This window comes from Gigantopelta aegis, chromosome 1 (genome assembly GCF_016097555.1).
Source record: "Gigantopelta aegis isolate Gae_Host chromosome 1, Gae_host_genome, whole genome shotgun sequence".
Lineage (NCBI taxonomy): Eukaryota > Metazoa > Mollusca > Gastropoda > Neomphalida > Peltospiridae > Gigantopelta > Gigantopelta aegis.
In genome coordinates this window covers 23730519-23755843 of record NC_054699.1, presented here as the reverse complement: position 1 = coordinate 23755843, position 25325 = coordinate 23730519, and the positions used below count along the sequence as shown (strand labels likewise).

The following is a 25325-nucleotide window of genomic DNA, read 5'->3' as shown; positions in this document are numbered from 1 at the left end:
GATTACTGCGCGTGTGGCATGTGGCAACCAACTTAAACAAAAACAGTTCGAGCAAGAAATGAAAGAGTAAAAGGTTTTGAAGTAATGTGAATATACAAATTATTTAGGACTTTATTCTACTTACACACAAAATTACTTCAGGTATGTTGAATTCTGTTTTATACAAAATATTTTGCATCTGTATATATTTAATGATAAAAATAATGTCACTTAATATATTATCGTTGACACATTAATCTCGATTTTACACAACATTAAAATGACCATAACATTATTTGGCAAGATCCCCCTATCACTCCTCACTGATGAACATATGCTTTTGGGTAGGACTTTCCTTTGGCACTGCCATGTATAAAGAACATTATAAATACTTATAAAAAGTCCTTCCTGCTTTTGTTTTTAATCATATATTTTAGGGTTAAATCTAGCTTAGAAGTTATACAACATATATTGCATTAAAAAGTGAACAATTCTATCTTATATTGACAGTATTCGGATTTTTTTTGGTTGATTGGTTAATTATGGAGCAATTTACAAAAAGAATAAAATATGATATAAATATCAGTGGCAGATCCAGAAAATCCATTATGGGGGGACCCTAGTTCACCAAGGTAAACATCTACGGTCCGTTTTTTAACATTTTGACATTTATTGGACCCGATGTTTACAACTTGAACAGCAAAAACAAGCGTGCAGTTTCCGCTCAGATTTCAGGCGGAATCGATACAACCATGGAATTAATTATTTCGTGGCGAAATATGAGATGTACCAATAAATATAAACACTTACTGTATAAAGAAAACTGCCCGAGTCACGTTTTACGCATAAATAGACAGTTTGTCCAAACAGTAATCCTGCATTAATCCAATTTTCAGTTACGAACAAAATCTCGAATATTCCCGCCGGCCATTGTGAGCATATTTAAAATGTGATTGAAAACTGTTGGCGGAATCGGATTATTTTTATTATTATTCGTATCGGGTTCACGAGTTTATTCCACGATATTTAATGGAATATCACGTTTAATAATAATACATAAATAAACTTAATTAATGAATAATATTTTTTTTAAATCAATTAATTGATAATAAATTAATAATAACTATAATACAAAATTAATTAATTAATACTTAATAAATAATAATATAATAATAAATTACTGAATAATGTTAGTAATAATAATAAATAAATAACATAATAAATAAATTATTGATTGAATAATAATGATAATAAATAAATAAATAAATTAATTTTATTATTAACTAAATAAAATGTGTTTTTTTTCATTTATAAATGTTTCCGTTACACACACACACACACACACTTATATACACACAAAACAGAAGGGGGTGGGGGAGACAGACATAGAGGGATGAAACGGGGTGGCAAGATATCACGCATTTGTTTGTTAGAACATGTTTAGTAATTAATGCATAACTGTGACTTGATGACAACTGCTGCTTGTGGTGACTGCCTTGTACCTGTCTGCACATTGGCTAAACCGATGTGTACTCTGATTTCTACTTAACCGTTTGAACATTAAATGTGCCTTGCAACCATATGAATATGTTTAGTAATTAATGACAACTGCTGCTTGTAATGACTGCCTTGTACCTGTCTGCACACTGGTGTGCACTTGACAATAACATGCAAGTAGTGGGATGGATGTGTATCATTCCTGTTCTTTTGTTGGTACCAGGATTACTTCAGGTAAGTTTACTGTTAACATGTTCATGCATTTATGTTAATTTCTAAATGTTATGGTTAACATTTGAGACTTAATGCTTGATAATTATGTAGTTGAACATACTTTTTCAGTACTTTATTTAAGTACATTGCTGTGGAGATTTGTAATGTAACTACATACAACTTATAGTACAAGTTTTGAAAGTAGTTACATGAATATGTTTCAAGGAATAAATTACATGGAGCTGACAATCATTATAACATGTTAGATTTACATGTATAAATTGTTTTCAACTGCCAGTTTAACTTTCAAATTGTCTGTTTCCCCATTCTTTGTGTGTCTAGATTTATATATATATATATATATATATATATATATATATATATATATATATATAAATATATATTTTTTTTGTTTGTTGTTTTTTTAACTGAATAAAACCCCTAAAATAACTAATGACCAGTAATTATAGCTAAAAAAGAAATGAAATTAAAACCAAAAAGAAGAGAAAAAAAAGGAGAAAAACCTTTGAAACACATGTAAGCAATGGCCTGTAATAATAATATTTAAAAACAATTACTAAAGGAAATAATAATTTTGGAAAAAGTAAATAAATGAAGGCCTTAAAATAAGTAATGACCTGTACTAACAATCATTATTTTTTTAATAATAATAAAAAAGAATAATACACCCCAAAACTTTAATGTGATAATATTATTAACAATGCATATAATGCAACCCACACAAAGCACATATGTAGAAACAAAAATAACAAAATAAATAAATTTAATAATCAATTCCATTCAGTTCCGCAATATTTCTTTTTACTGGGTGTACGTAAAATGCTTGATACGAATAATTCTCGTTCCGCAAAATTTTCATTCCGCATTTTCGATGTGCCAGGATAAAAATAGCTTTCAAATGTTTAAATGTGTCATCTTCAAACATCTAATCCTGGAAAGGTTACCAAAGGTATTGTACTTAATATTTTTGTCTAAAATTTATTAAAATATGTTGTTGTACGTGTTGAGGCTCTTAAATAAAGCACATATGCCTGATTTTATTAAATCGTGATTGCAAATGGAAAATTCGATCCAATGGATAAACGTTACGGCACAGCAATAAACATCACAATAATAAATATCGTGCCGGAGACGTTTATCTTGATGAACTAGGGGGGACCCCAATGACATGAGGTGGAATGCTAATGGAACTTTGGTGGAGGTTTGGATAGAATCATAATTTTTTTTTAAATTAATATATAATAAAATTACAAGTCGCAAAATTTAGGGGGGGGGGGGGGGGGGGGGGGGGGGGGGGGGGGGGGGGGGGGCCCTAGATCCACCTCTGAATATGATATGTCTTTACTCTGTAATAAAGATTTGGTGTATAAAAGAGCAAGCAGTTTCTAATAAATTATTTGAATACCCATTCCTTTTGTAGATGGATGACAATAGTCCGATGTTGTGTGGTGTCGATGCCATCCATGTGGCCACTGTGTTTGAAGACTGCGTCGACCAGCTGTCCATCCTCGGCCGAATCATGCCACCATCATTCCAGATGAGACATGACGTGTCAGAGGTAGTGTATGTCCTGTATTGAATGATGTAGGGTTTTTTCTTGAATACTTCCAAAGTTCCGTGACTCAAATATAAGCAAAATCTACACCCACCATTAAACAATTTAAAAAACATTTTATTTAACAATCTATGTAGAATTGTTAATATTTAAGTACTAACACCATTTTTTCCACATTAAACATTTCAAAATATTAATTTTTTATCAATATTTTAATCCACATTTTAGCAAAGAATGGTACAGAAAAAAAATTTGAGAGTAGATATAGCAATAAAATTCACTAGTGACTGAACATAATATTAGTCACTAAATTTTTACCTACCTCACTGAATTTTGCATAATACAGTGTGATTCATCAAATTCAAGTTTAAATCGCTTTTGAAAATTTGACAAACAACAGCTTAAACACTGATTTATGTGGTTTCAAAATACAGTCAGACCTTGTTACAATGACCGTCTTTACTACGACATTTACACTATTCGACCACAAATTGTCAGGAACAAACGTACACCAATGTTATTCTGTTCATTACACTGGAATTCACACCTTCCGACACCGACAGAGCAAATTAGGATCAAACATGCATCTGACATTTGAAAACAATTCTTTACACAACATTACATAATCACAGATGCCATAGCACGTTGGCAATGTACACAACCCCCAGCCATTTGGCATGCTTGATCTTGTCGCGAGCCGATAGTGTTACATGATGTCCAGAGTTACTGATGTCGGCTAAATCTGTAGACGTGTATTGCTTTTGAAAATAAGCCTGTAGTTATTCAATTAAAGGATTAACTTCGAACAGTCAAGTCTACTAGTTCTATGACATTTTATAAACGAAGAAGGTACCAATCATAGATGTCTGGGAAGATTAAACTGACAGTGGTTAATAATAATATATTTAATAATGGTCTGTGGTCGGTACCCGTCGTGGACCCATTGAGCTATTTCTTGTTCCAGCTAGTGCACCACAACTGGTATATCTAATGCTATCCTGTCTGTAGGATGGTGCATATAAAAGATCCCTTGCTACTAATGGAAAAATGTTACAGGTTTCCTCTCTAAGATTGTCAAAATTACAAACATTTTAAAATCTAATAGTCGATGATTAATAAATCAATGTGCTCTAGTGGTGTCGTTAAACAAAACACATTTGTATAACGGCAATTTTGATAGAAAGACCATATCGATATGACAAAGTCACCCAGGAATGAATATGGTTGTTATAACAAGGTCTGACATATTTAATGTATGTATGTGTATTTGTTGTTTTTAATAATAATTGCAATGCATTAATTATTTACCCGGTAAATGCTATTGAGTCATCAGTTAATATTAATTAGTATTTTTTGTTACGTTATTTTGGCAATGGAAATAACTCATGACAATTCGATACACCGGCAATTTTGATATAACGACAAAGTGACCCAGGGACGAACATGATCGTTGTAACGAGGTCTGGCTGTAGTAATATATCTTAAATGGCTCCCCATAACTTAAGTTAGGGGAGTAATTAATCACTTCCATCAAGTTTCTTTAACATCAAGGTCTGGTAAAATGTATGATATTTCTCCATATTTTACTAAATGCTACATCATAACATGTGTTGTTGTTTTTTCAGATGGTCAATAATGAGATCAATGCTCTGGTTGAGAGCCAACGTGAGCTGGAAGGGAAATACCAGAGTGTGCTGGTGAAGAAACTCAACGTCAAACACTCCACCAAGAATGCATCCAAGCTGTCAGAGGTCGAGTCGGAGGTCCTTGACACGGGTCGCGACCTCAAGAACAGCACGCACGTGTTTGGTCGCAGTTTGAGGCAGAATCCACTAACAGGCGACAACATTTCAAAGATTCAGGATGACAGGTGTGTACGTACGTCTGTTTGTAAAAATACACAGAGCTTTAGATAGCTCGAGACACCTCTATCCCTCTCCTTATTGATATGTGTAGTGGAGGGCTAGAGAGGATTGTGTGTAATATTTCGGCAATCATCAGCGACTAAATGGTAGATAGGTACTGTGTCTAAAATACAAATTTAGTTTGATTATTTTCAAGTCCAGTCATTACATTAAACTTTCATGTTGTAACTAGGCCAGGCTTTAGATTGCACCAAAAATACCCAGGGCTTTAGATAGCTCGAGACACCTCTATCCCTCCCCTTATTGATATGTTGTAGTGGGGGGCTAGAGAGGATTGTGTGTAATACTTTGGCAATCATCAGCGACTAAATGGTAGATAGCTACTGTGTCTAAAATACAAATTTAGTTTGATTATTTTCAAGTCCAGTCATTACATTAAACTTACATGTTGTAACTAGGCCAGGCTTTAGATTGCACCAAAAATACCCAGGGCTTTAGATAGCTCGAGACACCTCTATCCCTCCCCTTATTGATATGTTGTAGTGGGGGGCTAGAGAGGATTGTGTGTAATACTTTGGCAATCATCAGCGACTAAATGGTAGATAGCTACTGTGTCTAAAATACAAATTTAGTTTGATTATTTTCAAGTCCAGTCATTACATTAAACTTACATGTTGTAACTAGGCCAGGCTTTAGATTGCACCAAAAATACCCAGGGCTTTAGATAGCAAGAGACACCTCTATCCCTCCCCTTATTGATATGTTGTAGTGGGGGGCTAGAGAGGATTGTGTGTAATACTTTGGCAATCATCAGCGACTAAATGGTAGATAGCTACTGTGTCTAAAATACAAATTTAGTTTGATTTTTTTCAAGTCCAGTCATTACATTAAACTTACATGTTGTAACTAGGCCAGGCTTTAGATTGCACCAAAAATACCCAGGGCTTTAGATAGCTCGAGACACCTCTATCCCTCCCCTTATTGATATGTTGTAGTGGGGGGCTAGAGAGGATTGTGTGTAATACTTTGGCAATCATCAGCGACTAAATGGTAGATAGCTACTGTGTCTAAAATACAAATTTAGTTTGATTATTTTCAAGTCCAGTCATTACATTAAACATTCATGTTGTAACTAGGCCAGGCTTTAGATTGCACCAAAAATACCCAGGGCTTTAGATAGCTCGAGACACCTCTATCCCTCCCCTTATTGATATGTTGTAGTGGGGGGCTAGAGAGGATTGTGTGTAATACTTTGGCAATCATCAGCGACTAAATGGTAGATAGCTACTGTGTCTAAAATACAAATTTAGTTTGATTATTTTCAAGTCCAGTCATTACATTAAACTTTCATGTTGTAACTAGGCCAGGCTTTAGATTGCACCAAAAATACCCAGGGCTTTAGATAGCAAGAGACACCTCTATCCCTCCCCTTATTGATATGTTGTAGTGGGGGGCTAGAGAGGATTGTGTGTAATACTTTGGCAATCATCAGCGACTAAATGGTAGATAGCTACTGTGTCTAAAATACAAATTTAGTTTGATTTTTTTCAAGTCCAGTCATTACATTAAACTTACATGTTGTAACTAGGCCAGGCTTTAGATTGCACCAAAAATACCCAGGGCTTTAGATAGCTCGAGACACCTCTATCCCTCCCCTTATTGATATGTTGTAGTGGGGGGCTAGAGAGGATTGTGTGTAATACTTTGGCAATCATCAGCGACTAAATGGTAGATAGCTACTGTGTCTAAAATACAAATTTAGTTTGATTTTTTTCAAGTCCAGTCATTACATTAAACTTACATGTTGTAACTAGGCCAGGCTTTAGATTGCACCAAAAATACCCAGGGCTTTAGATAGCAAGAGACACCTCTATCCCTCCCCTTATTGATATGTTGTAGTGGGGGGCTAGAGAGGATTGTGTGTAATACTTTGGCAATCATCAGCGACTAAATGGTAGATAGCTACTGTGTCTAAAATACAAATTTAGTTTGATTATTTTCAAGTCCAGTCATTACATTAAACTTTCATGTTGTAACTAGGCCAGGCTTTAGATTGCACCAAAAATACCCAGGGCTTTAGATAGCAAGAGACACCTCTATCCCTCCCCTTATTGATATGTTGTAGTGGGGGGCTAGAGAGGATTGTGTGTAATACTTTGGCAATCATCAGCGACTAAATGGTAGATAGCTACTGTGTCTAAAATACAAATTTAGTTTGATTTTTTTCAAGTCCAGTCATTACATTAAACTTACATGTTGTAACTAGGCCAGGCTTTAGATTGCACCAAAAATACCCAGGGCTTTAGATAGCTCGAGACACCTCTATCCCTCCCCTTATTGATATGTTGTAGTGGGGGGCTAGAGAGGATTGTGTGTAATACTTTGGCAATCATCAGCGACTAAATGGTAGATAGCTACTGTGTCTAAAATACAAATTTAGTTTGATTATTTTCAAGTCCAGTCATTACATTAAACTTACATGTTGTAACTAGGCCAGGCTTTAGATTGCACCAAAGCTAACGGGCAACAACAGTTCTAAGATTCAGGATGACAGGTGTGTACATAGAGTCATGGGATTTACAAATGTAATGTCAGGGAATGGTGAGTTGGGTCATGGAAGATGAAAATTGGTGGGGATATATCCTCCGCCCCCACCCATCCACCCCCCATTTATAATAACACAAGAGGAGTGGTAATTCACATGAAAACATTGTAATATTATGTTGATGATCACAGAAGAATCATTAAATATCCTTTTTAAAGAAACTGAAAATATTTCTTCAACAAAAATATGAAAAATTATGATACATTGGTTAAAAACTGATGCTTTCAGAAACAAGAATCTAAAATATTGTTTAGTTGGGTTTTTTCACTTTTTTTTATTTCAGACTGTTTGTGGAACATGTGATGGTGGACTCGATGGGCGAACTCATACAGAACTGTTCCTTCCAGGCTCTGATCGACGCAGTCCGCGCAGAGAAGGACAGGAAGGCAACCTTACAACAGACAATACAGAAGTCAGTACTGTCGATTAGTCACCTGTAACACACAGTATAACTTAGGCAGGGCTATCTCTGGCACTTGCCAAATTTGCCAATTGCGAATTTCAAAAACAGTTGGCGAATTTTATTTTAATTTGGCGAAATAATTGATATTTTGTTTGAAAATATCTGGGTTTGTGCAATTTTTCAAGTTTAGTAGATAATTTGACGAAATTTTTTGCTGACCCCAGTGTTCTACACTCGGTTTTATAACTTACTCTTCTTTGGCTAGTGGACAAACAAAATTTACTAGCCAAGCTTAAAATGTTACTCGCCACAGTGCGACACTACTCATTTTGTATCATTTATGAATGTGTTGTAAGTATCTGGATTGTTTTCGCCAAATTACTAAAATCAACTATGAGTTCCGAATTGTACCGACAATTAATATGGAATTCACAGTGATCAATCGGACAACTTCGTAAATAGTGAAATGTTCCGACTGCACAATGATGTCAACAAATTTCATTTGTTTTCACTGCTAGGACTCTGAACGCACATGGCAAATAATTTAATACTTAGACGTTTTTGGAGTCAGTCGCCAGATGGCAACGATAATAAATTCAGTCAGTCGCCACGCCAACATTTTGGTCGCATTGGCGACCATTTTGGTCGCAACATAGAACACTGTGACCCAGAGCTAGTCCTGCTTAGATCTTACTCAGTGTTTGACAATTGGTTGAGAAAGTCCACTAGCCCTCACAGAAACGTTGGCTAGTGCACTATGTATTATAGTAATTCATTTGATCAGGCCTAGTGGATTTGTCAAACCCTGCTTTCGCTAAACAAGTCACTTCCTGAGGAGAGTTCATTTAATAGGTTCTAATAGACCAAATCAGTTCCTATTGCTGATAATGTTAATGTTTACTAACAAAACTGATATAAGCAACATATCAACATGCCCAGGAAGTACAGCAATAAAAAGTGTGGCACCTCATATCTAATCTACCTGCAAGAAAAAGTAGGGGTCACATACCATTTAAAAGATTTAATTAATGTTTTTAGTAGCAACCATAATTTTTGCTGAAAATTGCAGTTCCATTTTTGGGAGTACCCCACATTAGTTTCAACCTCTGGTATATACTGCATAACAACTGTATAACAAATAAAAGTGTATTTATTTATTGTCAATGGATAATAGTACTTGCACAAATAATCAATGTCACATATTAAGAAAGAAAGAAAGAAATGTTTTATTTAACGACTTACTCAACACATTTTATTTACGGTTATATGGCGTCAGACATATGGTTAAGGACCACACAGATTTGGAGAGGAAACCCGCTGTCGCCACATAGGCTACTCTTTTTACGACAGGCAGCAAGGGATCTTTTATTTGCGCTTCCCACAGGCAGGATAGCACAAACCATGGCCTTTGTTGAACCAGTTATGGATCACTGGTCAGTGCAAGTGGTTTACACCTACCCACTGAGCCTTGCTGAGCACTCACTCAGGGTTTGGAGTCGGTATCTGGATTAAAAATCCCATGCCTCGACTGGGATCCGAACCCAGTACCTACCAGCCTGTAGACCGATGGCTAACCACGACGCCACCGAGGCCGGTGTCATATATTACTACCAATCACACCCACAGCTGTTTTTACTCTGTAAATATTTGACGGTGCACCTCAAACTTTGACACGGAACTCTCGTCTTTGGTATCATGCAACCTTCATCATGGTCCACAATACTTTCTAATTGTGACACATGCTGTGGTTCACATACATCTTGCATTGGGGAAGAATTAAAGTGATTTGTATTTTTAATGATAGGTCACCCAGCTGGATTATGTCCATGTTATTTCATAATACATGTATTGTGTTTTTACTTTTTGGGATATACAGGGCTTGAATTTAATAATGGCTCCAATGGCAATTGTCGTAGTCATGATATGTATTGCCTTTGGGCAGGGGCTTGACTAATGGCAATTTTTTGGCAGTTGGTCGAAGAGATCATTTTTGTATTTTAATTTTATGTTTATTTGTTGTAAAAGTTACTAGTTTAAAAGTGCTGTAGGCACGCTCAAAATTGCCACCAGTAATTGTATTGCTTTTACAATTGCTGTAGGTAACAAATTCTCTCATAATGACATGTAGAAAAAACTAAAATCTTAAATATTCTCAGTTTTACAGTGAAAATAAATTAACATGTTAAATCTCTTTGAAACAGTATGTCCCAATAGTGCACACAACAACCCATTCTGTGGTCAATGTTCACTTGAAGATTGTTAATTTAAAATTAATTTCAATAGCAGATACTAGCTCATAGTATTTATGAATCACAAGATATTTGTTTTGTTTGTTCTTGCAGGGCTCACCATGTCCATTGTTAAATTTTTTAACATAAAAAGTGGCGAAAAAATTTAGTCTTTGGCTAATAAAATATTCTCAAATTGGCTATTTTAAAAAAATAATTTTCAAGGAAATACTCCACATAATTGAAAATTGGCTAAACCAAAATTTGTTCCAGTGTGATCCCTGCGTTTGTACAAAGGGTATATCTTTTATTGAAGGAAGGAAGGAAATGTTTTATTTAACGACGTACTCAACACATTTTATTTACGGTTATATGGCGTCAGACATGTGGTTAAGGACCACACAGATATTGAGACAGGAAATCCGCTGTTGCCACTTCATGAGCTACTCTTTTCGATTAGCAGCAAGGGATATTTTATATACACCATCCCACAGACAGGGTAGTACATACCACAGCCTTTGATATACCAGTCGTGGTGCACTGGCTAGAACGATAAATAGCCCAACGGGCCCACCGACGGGGATCGATCCCAGATCGACCGCACATCAAGTGAACGCTTTACCACTGGGCTACGTCCCGCCCCATCTTTTATTGATGCTGTGGTTGTTTCACAGAGGAAGATGGCTTTAAATGAGTATGGCACCAGAACACTGTGACTGACGAGAAATTTCTTTTTTGTTTGTAGTTGTTTTACAGAGGGTCAATCTTTTATTGTTGCTGTTGTTGTTTCACAGAGACGAAGATGGGAGTAAGCGGGTATTGCAGTAGAAAACCTGCGACTGGTTAGGGTTAGGGTTAGGGATAATATTTCTTTTTTGTTGTTGTACAGAGAGTATATCTTAATTGCTGCTGTTGTTTTACAGAGAGGAAGATGGGTGTAAAAGAGTATGACAGTAGAAAAGCTGTTGACTGGCGAGATATTTCTTTCTTGTTTGTTGTTGTTGTACAGAGGATATATCTTTTATTGTTATTACTTATTATTGTTGTTTTATACCCCGTTCTCACTTGGAACGATTTTCTACGCAAATTCTGTTCAACTACCAAATCGTACAGGGTGTACGGTAGTCGCACAGCAGTATGTTGGTGATTCGCACAGGTTGTAGGGGTGTCGTGTGTAATTCGGACGGGTCGCATGCTGGTGCGAGTTTTTTCAAATGTTGAAAATTTTCATATGGCTGTTGCATGGTTCGCATAGTTCGCATTGGTTGCATGGGAGTTGCACAGCAGTCACACGACAGTATGATAGGTCACACAGGAGTCTGAAGGGAGAAGAGCCATGCAACTCCCAGTGGACCCCCTGCGACTCCTGTGCAACATCCATCAGACTGCCGTGCAACCTGTGCGAATCTCATGCGTGCGTATGTGAGCCTGGTGCAGAAAGGCAGTCACACAAGTGAGACTGTACGGGGGAGGGAGGGATTAAGTGATTTGTACAGGAATCGCACAGCTGTACAATTTTTTAGTCGCACCGCAGTTGTACAAAAAAATTGTTCAAGTGAGAACTGGGCTTTACAGAGAGGAAGATGGCCTCAAACGAGTATGGCAGTAGAAAACTGTTGACTGATAAGATATTTCTTTCTTGTTTGTTGTTGTACAGAGGGTGTATGTTATTTGTTGTTGTTGTTGTTGTCTGACAGAGAGGAAGACGGCCGTAAGCGGGTGCGCCAGCTGCAGAAGGAGCTGCAGGACGTGAAGCGCGAGAAGGAGCAGGAGGTCCGCGACCGGAACGAGCGCATCGCTCATCTCAAGGACCAGTTGCAGGAGACGAAGGCCAAGACCAACATGGAGGGCAAGTACATCAAGAAGTCAGCCGAGGTGGCTGTCGCGCAGACGCAGAAACGATCCTACCTCGCCGAGAAGGAGATGAAGGATGAGATTCTGGTAATTATTGGCTTTTGTTTTGGGCATTTTTTTGGGTGGGACGTAGCCCAGTGGTAAAGCACTCGCTCGATGCACAGTCGGTCTGGGATCGATCCCCATCCGTGGGCCCATTAGGCTATTTCTCGTTCCAGCCAGTGCAGCACGACTGGTATATCAAAGGCCATGGTATGTACTATCCTGTCTGTGGGATGGTGCATATAAAAGATCCTTGCTGCTAATCGAAAAGAGTAGCCCATGAAGTGGCGACAGTGGGTTTCCTCTCTCAATATCTGTGTGGTCCTTAACCATATGTCCGACGCCATATAACTGTAAATAAAATGTGTTGAGTGCGTCATTAAATAAAACATTTCTTTTTGGGGGCTTTTGGGGGGGGGGGGGGTTCTGGTAATTTGACTTGCGACAAAACAGATACAAAAATGGTAGTACTTCATAGAGAAAGAAAAGAAAGACACAATATTGGTGATTAATCTTTGGATTATTTTTAATTTTTTCCAGTTTAAAAAAATATTTACTTGGTTAATTTTTAGATAAAAGTTTTTTAACAATATTTATAATTTTTTTAAAGATTAATTCCAACTTATTAATTGAAAATTGTTTTTATGTCGACAGAAAAAGTAACGCTATAAATTATGATTTGTAATAGTATGACAGTCCTAAATATCAATGGCCATAGCTAAGCAAAAACTACAGGGAGAAGAAATGTATGAGGCACAGTGACATACAGTCATCTTCATTTCCACAACAATGACACTTTGAAACTAAAATGGCACTTTGGAGTATTTTTATGCAGTGTGGCAATTCCATCATTTGCCATTTCCAGGGCCAGCTCTAGGTAATCAGAAAATTTCACCAAATCATCTTTAAAATGCTAAATCTATAGCTATTTTTCAACAAAATAATAAGTATTACACACATTTTGTTTGCCAAATTAAAATAAAATTCGCCACGTGTTCTTAAAATTCGCAATTGGCGAATTTGGTGAGTGTCAGAGCTAGCCCTGAAATGATTTCTCTCGTTATGACCTTGGAATCACTTCATCTCGTTATGACCTTGAAATCACTTCATCTTGTTACATTTGCTAGTTTTAACATTACCGGACCAACCAAATATAGTAAAGTTTCTGTAATGTTATAGTTAACGTTATTTTAACAGTTAGTGGCTTATATACTAAAACGCAAAAGAAACGCAGGTTCTCATTAAATTGGATATAAAATATTAAAAAAACAAAACAAAATGAAGATTTCAACATTTATTTTGGAGCTACACCAATTCGGCACACATTGGTGTTGGAAATTTTTGATTGAATTCCTTTTTGGCTATTGTTTCATGTCATAAAGTAGGGTGGGGGTCCATGTTAAAAATGTGAAAGAGACGACCTGTAGCATTGTCAAAGTCAGTATCGCGTGTGACCACCCTGGGCATTCAAACAGGCAGTGCAACGTCTCCTCATTGAGTTGACAAGCCGTTGAAAGAATGCCTGAGGGAGTGAGTTCCATTCATGGACCAATGCTGCCTCCAGCGCCTGCATATTCTGAGGTTGTCCGCGAGCCTGAAGGCGACGTCCAATTTCATCCCAGACGTGTTCGATAGGCGCCATGTCCGAGATAAGGCTGGCCACGGCAACGTTGGGATGTTGTGCTGAGCCAGCAACGCCTGTGTTGCCCTGGCAGTGTGCGGCCTGGCATTGTCTTGCTGCAGCAAGCGCACACGTGGGTGAGCGGCAAAGAAGGGAACGACGTGATTGTTGATGACGTAATTTTGGTACACGGCGGCATTAACGTGTTGTCTGAACACATGAAGTTGTGTTCTGTGGTTGAATGAGAACCCACCCCACACCATCACACTACCCCCGCCCCATCGGTCGGCCTGCAGAACGCAGCAGTCGGAGTAACGTTCATGTCGACGTCGCCATACTCGGATTCGGCCATCAGCGTTGGAAAGATTGTAACGGCTCTCATCAGTAAACAGAACTTGTTGCCACTGGCCACGTCGCCATCTTTGATGTTGTTGCGCCCACTGTTGACGTTGTTGGCGGTGCCGAGGGGTCAATATTGGTCCCACATAAGGACGGCGGTTACGGAGTCCTGCTGCCCTCAGACGGCGTCGGACGGTATCGGCGGACACTGGACCACGTGGACCACGCACCTGGTGAGCGGTGTTAGCTGCTGGCAGCATCCGATTCCTAAGGTGGGTCACCCGGATGTACCGGTCTAGGGCTGCGGTTGTCACCCTCGGGCGGCCGGTGCGTGGTCGATCGTTCACAGATCCAGTGATTTGGTGACGTTGAGAAAGGCGTGCGATTGTCGAAACATGACATCCCAATTGTCTGGCTACAGCAGTACGGGTCTGTCCGGCTTGCAACATCCCGATGGCCATCCCTCGCTGGAGTTGCGTCAGTCGCGGCATTTTTAAAATGTGATTCTGTTGTCTGTCACTACTCAAATTGAATTTATGCGATTAAATCCAGGTGTGTAGGCTTTATAAGCATTTCAATGAGTGTGTTTGCACTGGATTCATGATACGGATGATCCAGCACGTGCAAACAATGTGTTTTGAGAATTCGTGACATCACACAGGTAATGAAATTGACACGCAGGTGGGACTGCGGTGTGGGTGTGTGCCATGTCCTTTAACACAGTTGAGGTTCAATTCCACCAAAGATACTGCTTTACAAAGTGCAATTCTTTCGCATTTTCAGGACCTGCGTTTCTTTTGCGTTTTAGTATATTTATGGTTTTGGTTCGACTTGTACATGATATTATTTGTTATTAATTTCAGAAACTCCAGCGACAGATAGATGCTGAAGATCGAGCTAACAATGAAATAGAATCGTATTTGAGGACTCACCACGCAGTAAGACTATCGATATATTTTCATATGAATTAATTACATGTAATTATATCAGATTCTGTTTTCTAAATGTTTCTCCTCTTTCAGTTTTTAAACTGCTGTTGATTAAAAAAAAATGTGTGCAGGTATGTTAAAATGTCTTTTCATTCATATTCTCTTAAAGCTATAATCTCATCTCACTATATTATAACATCATTTACTAATACAAAATGTGAAATCAAAATGTAAAGACAACAGTTACTACAGTTTTAATAAACATTCAATGTTTTAATAAACATTCAATCTCTCATCACTATATTATAACATCATTTACTAAGTTAAATACAAAATACAAACACAACTTAGTTTTAATAATCTCAGTCTCACCTCATCATATTATAACATTAGACCTCACCATTTACGCTCGCTCCGTGTTACTCCCCGAGACTAGATCAAGGAGAGGTAAGTTTTAGCTCCCCTTAGCATGTTAATTTATATGGTATCAGTGTAGTAAGGGGCGGGACGTAGTCTAGTGGTAAAGTGCTCGCTCAATGTGTGGTCAGTCTTCAGATCGATCCCAGTCGGTGCACCCATTGGGCTATTTCTCATTTCAGCCAGTGCACCACGACTGGCATATCAAAGGCTGTGGTATGTACTACCCTGTCTGTGAGATGGTGCATATAAAAGATCTCTTGCTGCTAATCGAAAAGAATAGCCCATGAAGCAGGTTTTCTTTTTCAGTATCTGTGTGGTCCTTAACCATATGTCCGATGCCATATAACCATAAATAAAATGTGTTGAGTACGTCGTTAAATAAAACATTTCCTTTCCTTCCAATATAGTCATTTCTCCCATCCCTAGCCATATAAGAGAGACCCATTCCATGACAACAGTCCATGCAGAATAAATCCGTCTTGCATGGGCTATTACATCATTGAATTTAACATGGGGAGTATTAGGCGTTGGTAATAATATGACTTTATATCAATGCGAGTTGGTTAGTTTTAGATCCATATTTTGTTATTAAAACCTTTATTATAAAAGCCATCTTGTTAATTTGTAGTGTTAAATTATATTTAACACATGAAACAGATGCAGCAAATATGATAGTGTAGTTTATTTATGATAAAATGGTCAAATAAAGAAGTTACTTTTTCAGCCATCTTCGTGTAAAAAAATGGTTTATTTATCGAATGGATGGGGGAAAAAGACTCCCATCATATGTGGTCATGTGGGATAGAAAAAGTGCACCCTTCGTGGTGGAAATTTCGACCCTGGGACTCAACTAGCCTCGTCCCGGGTCGAACTTTTCACCATCTCGGGTGTACTCCATCTATCCCACATGACCACATATGATGGAGTCTGTTTAATCTTACATGGCTCCCGATAGTCTTAAGTCAGGGAAGCAATTAATCAATCCCCTCATTTTTATTTTTTCACTTTGAGGTCTGTAATATAATTTATCAATATTAATATAAATACAACTAAACTTTTTAAATGCATTATACCAACACAACAGTTAGGACAGTTGTGATAAATTCCAATGTTAATGCTGTCAACAATTATCATTAGATACCAGCTTGTTGGGTGTATAACAAAAACGAAACTAAGCTGTCACAGTTGTGGAGACCTGACTTACTGTTATATAATTTAAAAAATTGTTTTATTTCCTCAAGTCACACAAAACAGTGGGAGCAGATGGAGTAGTTCAGTACACGGTAATGAAGTACTCAATGTACAGCTATGTGGGTGTTAGTTACGTAAAGTCACCATGGACAAATTCACAAAGCATCTACGTGTACGTGAGTTAGGTATGCTGTTTCACTGGATGTTCATGTGGTAGTTTGGTATCCATGGTGACTCGTCACTGGCCATGCATGTTTTGTTAACTTTGTCACATCCACTAGACAAAAGTCACAGTACAATCACTGTGCAAATAATTTTTGTTTGGATCATAAATATTTAGAAACTTTACAGTTCACATAAATAAAAGTATAGCAATTATCTCCATCTGTATAAATGAATTATTCATCCATTTATCAACCCACTCACCCATCCATCCATCCATCCATCCATCCATCCATCCATCCATCCGTCTGTCCATCTGTCTGTCCACCCACCCCCACCCCCATCCATCCATCCATCCATCCATCCATCCATCCATTCACTCACCCACTCATCCATCTAACCATCCATTCTCCACCCACTCATCCATCCATCCATCCTTCTATGCACCTATCCACAACTTATCTACCCACCCAGTCATTCATCCATCCATCCCTCCACAACTCATCCACCCACCCATCCAATCAACCGTGACCCACCCACCCATCAATCCATCCTTCCATCTATCTATCTATCCACAACTTATCCACCCACTCGCCCATCCATCCATCCACAAATCATCCATTCATTCATCCATCCATCCACAACTAATCCACACATCCATCCATTCACCCAACCATCCATCCATCCACAACTCATCCACCCATCCATTCAGTGATGACTCATCCACCCATTCATCAATCAATCCTTCCATCCATCTACTCACAACTTATCCACCGAAGCTTGGATAAAATGTTAACTTGACAAAATTAAAATTAAAATTGATTGCTCTGCCAAATATTTATATAATTTGGAGCATTTTTGAAGGACACTGAATTAATTAACAATCTATTTGTTTGTTGTCAGGAACTGTATAAGAAGGTAGGTTACTGGATGCCCAAAAATGTATACAATTTGGAGTATTGTTTAAGGACAGTGAATGAAAAACTCAGTAACAATTCATTTGTTTGTTACGATTTGTCTAAGAAAGTGGAGTATTGGATGTCAAACATTTGGTGTTTTGTTTTACTTATAATCATTTGTTTGTTGTTAGGATTTGTCTAATAAAGTGGAGTATTTGTTAGTTTTTGACTTGTAGTCCTTGTTTGTTGTTGTCAGGACCTGTCTAAGAAGGTGGAGTACTGGATGGAGAAGTACGACAAAGATGTGGAGGCCAAACAGAAAGAGCTCGACGTGTTGAAGGCGTCCAAATCGAAGGATCTCGAGAGACTCCAGGAGCTCACCAAACTGGTCAGTGATAGCTATACGATAGTCACAAAATGTCACGGTTAGGGTTAACTAATCTATTTAGCAAAAGGGCGGGATGCAGCCCAGTGGTAAAGTGTTCGCTTGATGTGTGGTCGGTCTGAGATCGATCTCCATCGGTGGGCCCATTGGGCTATTTCTCGCTCTGCACAATATCTGGAAACTTTACAGAACCCAGGAATCAAGGCTTCGGAACATTTGTGGTCCAAGCTCAAAGTACGTGGAATATTTCTCTGTATTGTGTACTGAGACAAAAAACTTATCAGATTGGTACTACTGCATTGTACTTTAAAATACATTGGGCTATTTCTCGTTCCAGCCAGTGCACCACGACTGGTATATCAAAGGCTGTTGTATGTGCTATCCTGTCTGTGGGATGGTGCATATAAAAGCTCCCTTGCTGCTAATCGAAAAGAGTAGCCCATGAAGTGGCGACAGCGGGTTTCCTCTCTCAATATCTGTGTGGTCCTTAACCATGTGTCTGACGCCATATAACCATAAATAAAATGTGTTGAGTGTGTCGTGAAATAAAACATTTCCTTCCTTCCTGCTATTCTAGCAATGAAGATGTTAATCAGGTAGTAGCCAAGGTGTATTTTTGTGCTGGGATGTTGTTAAATATTCATTCATTCATTCGTTCGTTCATTCATAATATAATAACACTTTGAATTTTCAGATAGGGGTTATTGGGTCACAGGAAATATGGTTGCATGATAAATAAACTTTATTTTATTATTCTTTTTAAAGCAATTTAATTAAATTATTTTAACTTTTTTTTTTATTAATACATGTATTCTTGTTTTTTAAATTATTATTCAAATGGTATTTTTAATCTTCATTTATTAGCTTGTTCCTTTATTATTATTTCATTTTTTAATTCTGGTTATGTCTACTTAATGTGATGCAAGCTGTTCTGGCTGTGTTTATAAAACTTACTTCCGATTCAAAATGTTAATGAAGACTTTAACTGTATCTTATTGCTTAAGAAAGTATTTTTTATTAAAGCTTTGAGCATAGACTTTAAAGTTTGATAAACACACATGATTAGTGGCCAAATTTACAAAACATCAGAATTTTACATTAAATGGTTAGCAGCCATATGTTCCAGTGTGTTTTAGAAAATTAAGTAATTACGGAATATGGATTATGGTCGAGATTTTTTTATTTTTTTCCGAACTCCCTTTCAAAATTGATGTAGGTAACATTTTTTTTTTTTTTTTCGAGCCCTGCAGCACATCTATAGTCGAAACATGAGATATTAATTGTAACGGAATGTTGAATATGCTGTTAGAAAGGCCCTAAAAATGATGTGGACTTTGTGTTGTAGTACAAGGAGTATGAGCAGGTGGTCGTGGAAGACCGGATAGCCAAGGAGAAGGAGAGGAGGCGGGCAGAGCTGGATCTCATAGAGCTGAAAGGGGCCATCAGGGTGAGTTATCAGAGATATTATCACCATTATAATATAACAGAGAGGGGCCATCAGGGTGAGTTATCAGAGATATTATCACCATTATAATATAACAGAGAGGGGCCATTAGGGTGAGTTATCACAATTATATAACAGAAAGGGGCCATCAGTGTGATGTTATTACAATTATAAAACAGAGAGGGCCCATCAGGGTAAGTTATCACAATTATATAACATAGAGGGGCCATCAGGGTAAGTTATCACAATTATATAACAGAGAGGGGCCATCAGGGTGAGCTATCACAATTATATAACATAGAGGGGCCATCAGGGTAAGTTATCACAATTATATAACAGAGAGGGGCCATCGGGGAGTTATCAGAAATATTATCACAGTTATCATACAGCAGGGGGAGTTATCAGTTATAGTATAACAGAGAGGGGCCATCCAGGTGAGTTATCAGTGATATTATCATATAACAGAATGCCATCAGGGTGCGTTATCACAATTATATAACAGAGAGGGGCCATCAGGGTGCGTTATCACAATTATATAACAGAGGGGCCATCAGGGTGCGTTATCACAATTATATAACAGAGAGGGGCCATCAGGGTGCGTTATCACAATTATATAACAGAGAGGGGCCATCAGGGTGTGTTATCACAATTATATAACAGAGAGGGCCATCAGGGTGTGTTATCACAATTATATAACAGAGATGGGCCATCAGGATGTGTTATCACAATTATATAACAGAGGGGCCATCAGGGTGCGTTATCACAATTATATAACAGAGAGGGGCCATCAGGGTGCGTTATCACAATTATATAACAGAGAGGGGCCATCAGGGTGTGTTATCACAATTATATAACAGAGAGGGGCCATCAGGGTGTGTTATCACAATTATATAACAGAGATGGGCCATCAGGATGTGTTATCACAATTATATAACAGAGAGGGGCCATCAGGGTGTGTTATCACAATTATATAACAGAGGGGCCATCAGGGTAAGTTATCACAATTATATAACAGAGAGGGGCCATCAGGGTGAGCTATCACAATTATATAACATAGAGGGGCCATCAGGGTAAGTTATCACAATTATATAACAGAGAGGGGCCATCGGGGAGTTATCAGAAATATTATCACAGTTATCGTACAGCAGGGGGAGTTATCAGTTATAGTATAACAGAGAGGGGCCATCCAGGTGAGTTATCAGTGATATTATCACAGTTATCATATAACAGAATGCCATCAGGGTGCGTTATCACAATTATATAACAGAGAGGGGCCATCAGGGTGCGTTATCACAATTATATAACAGAGGGGCCATCAGGGTGCGTTATCACAATTATATAACAGAGAGGGGCCATCAGGGTGCGTTATCACAATTATATAACAGAGAGGGGCCATCAGGGTGTGTTATCACAATTATATAACAGAGAGGGGCCATCAGGGTGTGTTATCACAATTATATAACAGAGATGGGCCATCAGGATGTGTTATCACAATTATATAACAGAGATGGGCCATCAGGATGTGTTATCACAATTATATAACAGAGAGGGGCCATCAGGGTGTGTTATCACAATTATATAACAGAGGGGCCATCAGGGTGCGTTATCACAATTATATAACAGAGAGGGGCCATCAGGGTGCGTTATCAATTATATAACAGAGAGGGGCCATCAGGGTGCGTTATCACAATTACAATATAACTGACAGGGGCCATCAGGGTGTGTTATCACAATTATATAACAGAGGGGCCATCAGGGTGCGTTATCACAATTATATAACAGAGGGGCCATCAGGGTGTGTTATCAGTGATATTATCACCATTATAATATAACGAGAAGGGCCATCAGGGTGCGTTATCACAATTACAATATAACTGCCAGGGGCCATCAGGGTTAGTTATCACAATTATGTAACTGAGAAGGGCCACCAGGGCGAGTTATCACAATCACAATATAATAAAGAGGGGCCGTCAAGGTGAGTTATCACAATTACAATATAACTGAGGTGGGCCATCAGGGTGAGTTATCACAATTACAATATAACTGAGGTGGGCCATCAGGGTGAGTTATCACAATTACAATTTAACTTGGAGGGTCCACCGGGGTGAGTTATCACAATCACAATATAACAAGAGAGGGGTCATCAGGTTGTGTTATCACAATTACGATATAACTGACAGTGGCCATCAGGGTGAGTTGTCACAATTATGTAACAGAGTGGCAATCAGGGTGAGTTATCACAATCACAATATAACTGAGGTGGACCATCAGGATGAGTTATTACAGTTACGATATAACTTTGAGGGGCCATCAGGGTGAGTTGATATCATTGGTGATATAGTGAATACTACACGAGTGGCTGTTAGATACTTTATTATTTCAAAACTTATCAACAAGTTAAAGCAAGCTATATATGTTTTTATTGTAAAAAAAACATTGTGAGATAAATGGTATCTAGTGGACCCGAATCCAGTATTCTATTTCTTAAGTTACATATCCTTTACTTTAGACTTAAAAGAAACTTATATGTCTTTTCCAACTAAAACTTATTTACAGCTCTTGCAGTAAAGGTATGCATCACTGAGCAGTTTAAGTTTAACTTGTACGTCACAAAACAATCAATTTTGATTGTGCTTATTTCATTGGATGATATGGCTGTGCAAACAGTGTCATCAGCTAGGAGCAGCCAATCATGTCTTTAACTCGATAATACTTGCCATGTGTTTTATTGCGTTGCGAGATTGTGAATAATGCATGATGTACACCAACAGGTGAATAAGAAATAATAATATTAGAACTGATAGGTGTATAATTAAAGTAATAGAATTGAAGAGTGCAGTCGGGGTAATTGGCTATCTTGGTTACAATTATACTAATCACAAGGTGGTGATCATTGCAGGCCATAGGATTTCAAATTTCATTGGAAAAACGTTTTCGGTTCCGGGTCTTATGACCGTGGGAACCCATCTAAAACTGTTTTTTAATAATAATTACATAATTATATATCGGGGCTTTTACATTATGGTAGCCCCACTCCCATGGCTAGTGATATTCCATGTTGGGCTAGTAAATAACTACTATTGCCATGCCAGACAGGACTTCTACATTATGGTAGCCTCACTCCCATGGCTAGTGATATTCCATGTTGGGCTAGTAAATAACTACTGTTGCCATGCCAGACAGGACTTCTACATTATGGTAGCCCCACTCCCATGGCTAGTGATATTCCATGTTGGGCTAGTAAATAACTACTGTTGCCATGCCAGACAGGACTTCTACATTATGGTAGCCTCACTCCCATGGCTAGTGATATTCCATGTTGGGCTAGTAAATAACTACTGTTGCCATGCCAGACAGGACTTCTACATTATGGTAGCCCCACTCCCATGGCTAGTGATATTCCATGTTGGGCTAGTAAATAACTACTGTTGCCATGCCAGACAGGACTTCTACATTATGGTAGCCTCACTTCCATGGCTAGTGATATTCCATGTTGGGCTAGTAAATAACTACTGGTGCCATGCCAGACAGGGCTTCTACATTATGGTAGCCCCACTCCCATGGCTAGTGATATTCCATGTTGGGCTAGTAAATAACTACTGTTGCCATGCCAGACAGGGCTTCTAGATTATGGTAGCCCCACTCCCATGGCTAGTGATATTCCATGTTGGGCTAGTAAATAACTACTGTTGCCATGCCAGACAGGACTTCTACATTATGGTAGCCTCACTCCCATGGCTAGTGATATTCCATGTTGGGCTAGTAAATAACTACTGTTGCCATGCCAGACAGGGCTTCTACATTATGGTAGCCCCACTCCTATGGCTAGTGATATTCCATGTTGGGCTAGTAAATAACTACTGTTGCCATGCCAGACAGGGCTTCTAGATTATGGTAGCCCCACTCCCATGGCTAGTGATATTCCATGTTGGGCTAGTAAATAACTACTGTTGCCATGCTCGACGGCTAGTGAATATTTTGTTTTTGGTCAAATGCTGCAGTTAAGTCTATTTTGTAAATATGTATATCCTTCACCCACCACCATCAACAAGTGTTAGTGTTTTTACGCTCCATCTCCCTCTTTAGGTGACATATCTGATTATTACTATTATTTAGTAAAATTATATTAACTTAAAGTAAAGTAGGGCTAGTGTATTTTTAATAATGGCTGGTAAATGTTTTAAATCACTGATCCCATGGCTAGTGGATTATATAAAATTCGAGAAGCCCTGTGTATTATTTTCATTCAGTAGTTGTACTCATATAATAATTATGGACAACAAAATTTTGGTTTCATGATTTTACCGACACGGTAACATTAGACACAATAGTTTCTGTGAAATCCGAAGGTCTGTCTGTGGTGATATTGATCAAAAGATTTGTCTTTAACATGAAATTGTATATAATTTTTCAGTTGGCATATACGTGTAAAGTATGTTTTGTTAATTTACAGTTACAAGCTTGGTGGCGTGGAACTATGGTCCGCAAAGGATTTGGTCCATACAGTAAGAAAAAGAAGAAGGGTAAAAAGGGAAAGAAAGGCAAAAAAGGAAAGAAGAAGTAGACTGACTTTTATCTTGATTTCGTCAGTATTCAGGAATGGAAAAAAAGAAAAACTTGATTGTTTCTGGATTTTTTTTGTTCTACCTGCAAGCTGTTTCTGCAATTGGTCTGTTATGAAAGGATCACAGTAGCCTTCCTTCTTTTCAAGACCGAGCAAAGTTTTCCAGAATTTTGGTTCACCATTATTTTCATTCCTGAGTATTGTTTTTTCACCTTCGTAACTGTGATATTGTATTGTACAAAGTTTAATAAATATATATCTTGAGTAGTAAAAATGTACATATTTAAACATCACTATTTTATTGTTTTGTCAAATGAATTTTCTAGTGTTATTGCTGTGAAAGGGACATTCCTGAGTTTGCTGCATTGTAAGATGTTTCCAACTAATAAAATATTTCTACGATTAAACTTATATATTAAACATATTTTCTTGTTTAGAATATCAGTGTCTGTATATTCAATGTGTTTCTGGTCGTCTTAATATTTGTAAGAAGCCCAAACTGGATTTTGTCTTGAAATAAATTCGTACATACGAAAAAATCTGTTTTAGGAAATAAAATGAAATTTAACCTAGTACAAATACTAGAACGATCAAAAACATGTTTAATATACAGCCACTAATATTCTATGCAGAAAAATATATTTGATATGTAATTACAGTCGTCAAAAAATCTGTTAGTCAATAACATCTTAAAAATTGCAGCAAACTCAGGAATGTCCCTTGAATATAATGTTTAAGAAATGATTTGAGACAGCATTTCATGTTTCTGAGATTGTTATAAACATTTTAAATACACGGAATCAGTATTAATTGATCACCTGCGTGTCTGTCTGTGTGCATGCATGAGTGTGTGTGGGATGGGTGGGTGGGTGGAGGTTGGTTGCAGGGATTGAAAAAAGCTAAGAACGATCATTCAGGTTACCAGAAGGTTACCACACATCAAAATAATCAAGAACAGTCCTTTGTTTGCTTCCACAGTGGTTCCATTCAACTGATTGGGTTTTTTTTTTCTTGTTCCAACCAGTGCAACACAACTGGTCAAATTCTGTGGTATGTCCTTTCCTGTCTGTAATATATGGTCATCTGTACATGGGTTACCAGGTATGTAC

General features: G+C 37.8%; 1 protein-coding gene across 1 annotated transcript; it reads left to right on the top strand.

The window, feature by feature from the left end:
• The first annotated feature begins 10 nt into the window (after positions 1 to 10).
• LOC121372498 (dynein regulatory complex protein 9-like) lies at positions 11 to 24504 on the top strand. The gene is made up of 9 exons (XM_041498849.1): positions 11 to 141; positions 3131 to 3268; positions 4891 to 5135; positions 8019 to 8147; positions 12064 to 12307; positions 15086 to 15160; positions 18080 to 18211; positions 19554 to 19655; positions 24106 to 24504. Exons 2-9 carry the CDS (start codon positions 3131 to 3133, stop codon positions 24214 to 24216), a joined length of 1176 nt encoding a protein of 391 aa, XP_041354783.1. The 5' UTR covers positions 11 to 141; the 3' UTR covers positions 24217 to 24504.
• The last annotated feature ends 821 nt before the right edge of the window (positions 24505 to 25325 follow it).

Bases quoted from the DNA above. Each gene is read 5' to 3' on its own strand.
- LOC121372498 (XM_041498849.1), top strand. From the start codon at position 3,131: ATGGATGACAATAGTCCGATGTTGTGTGGTGTCGATGCCATCCATGTG. The intron at 18,212-19,553 runs GTCAGTGATAGC...TTTGTGTTGTAG, and splicing joins TCCAGGAGCTCACCAAACTG to TACAAGGAGTATGAGCAGGT. The intron at 19,656-24,105 runs GTGAGTTATCAG...GTTAATTTACAG, and splicing joins AGCTGAAAGGGGCCATCAGG to TTACAAGCTTGGTGGCGTGG.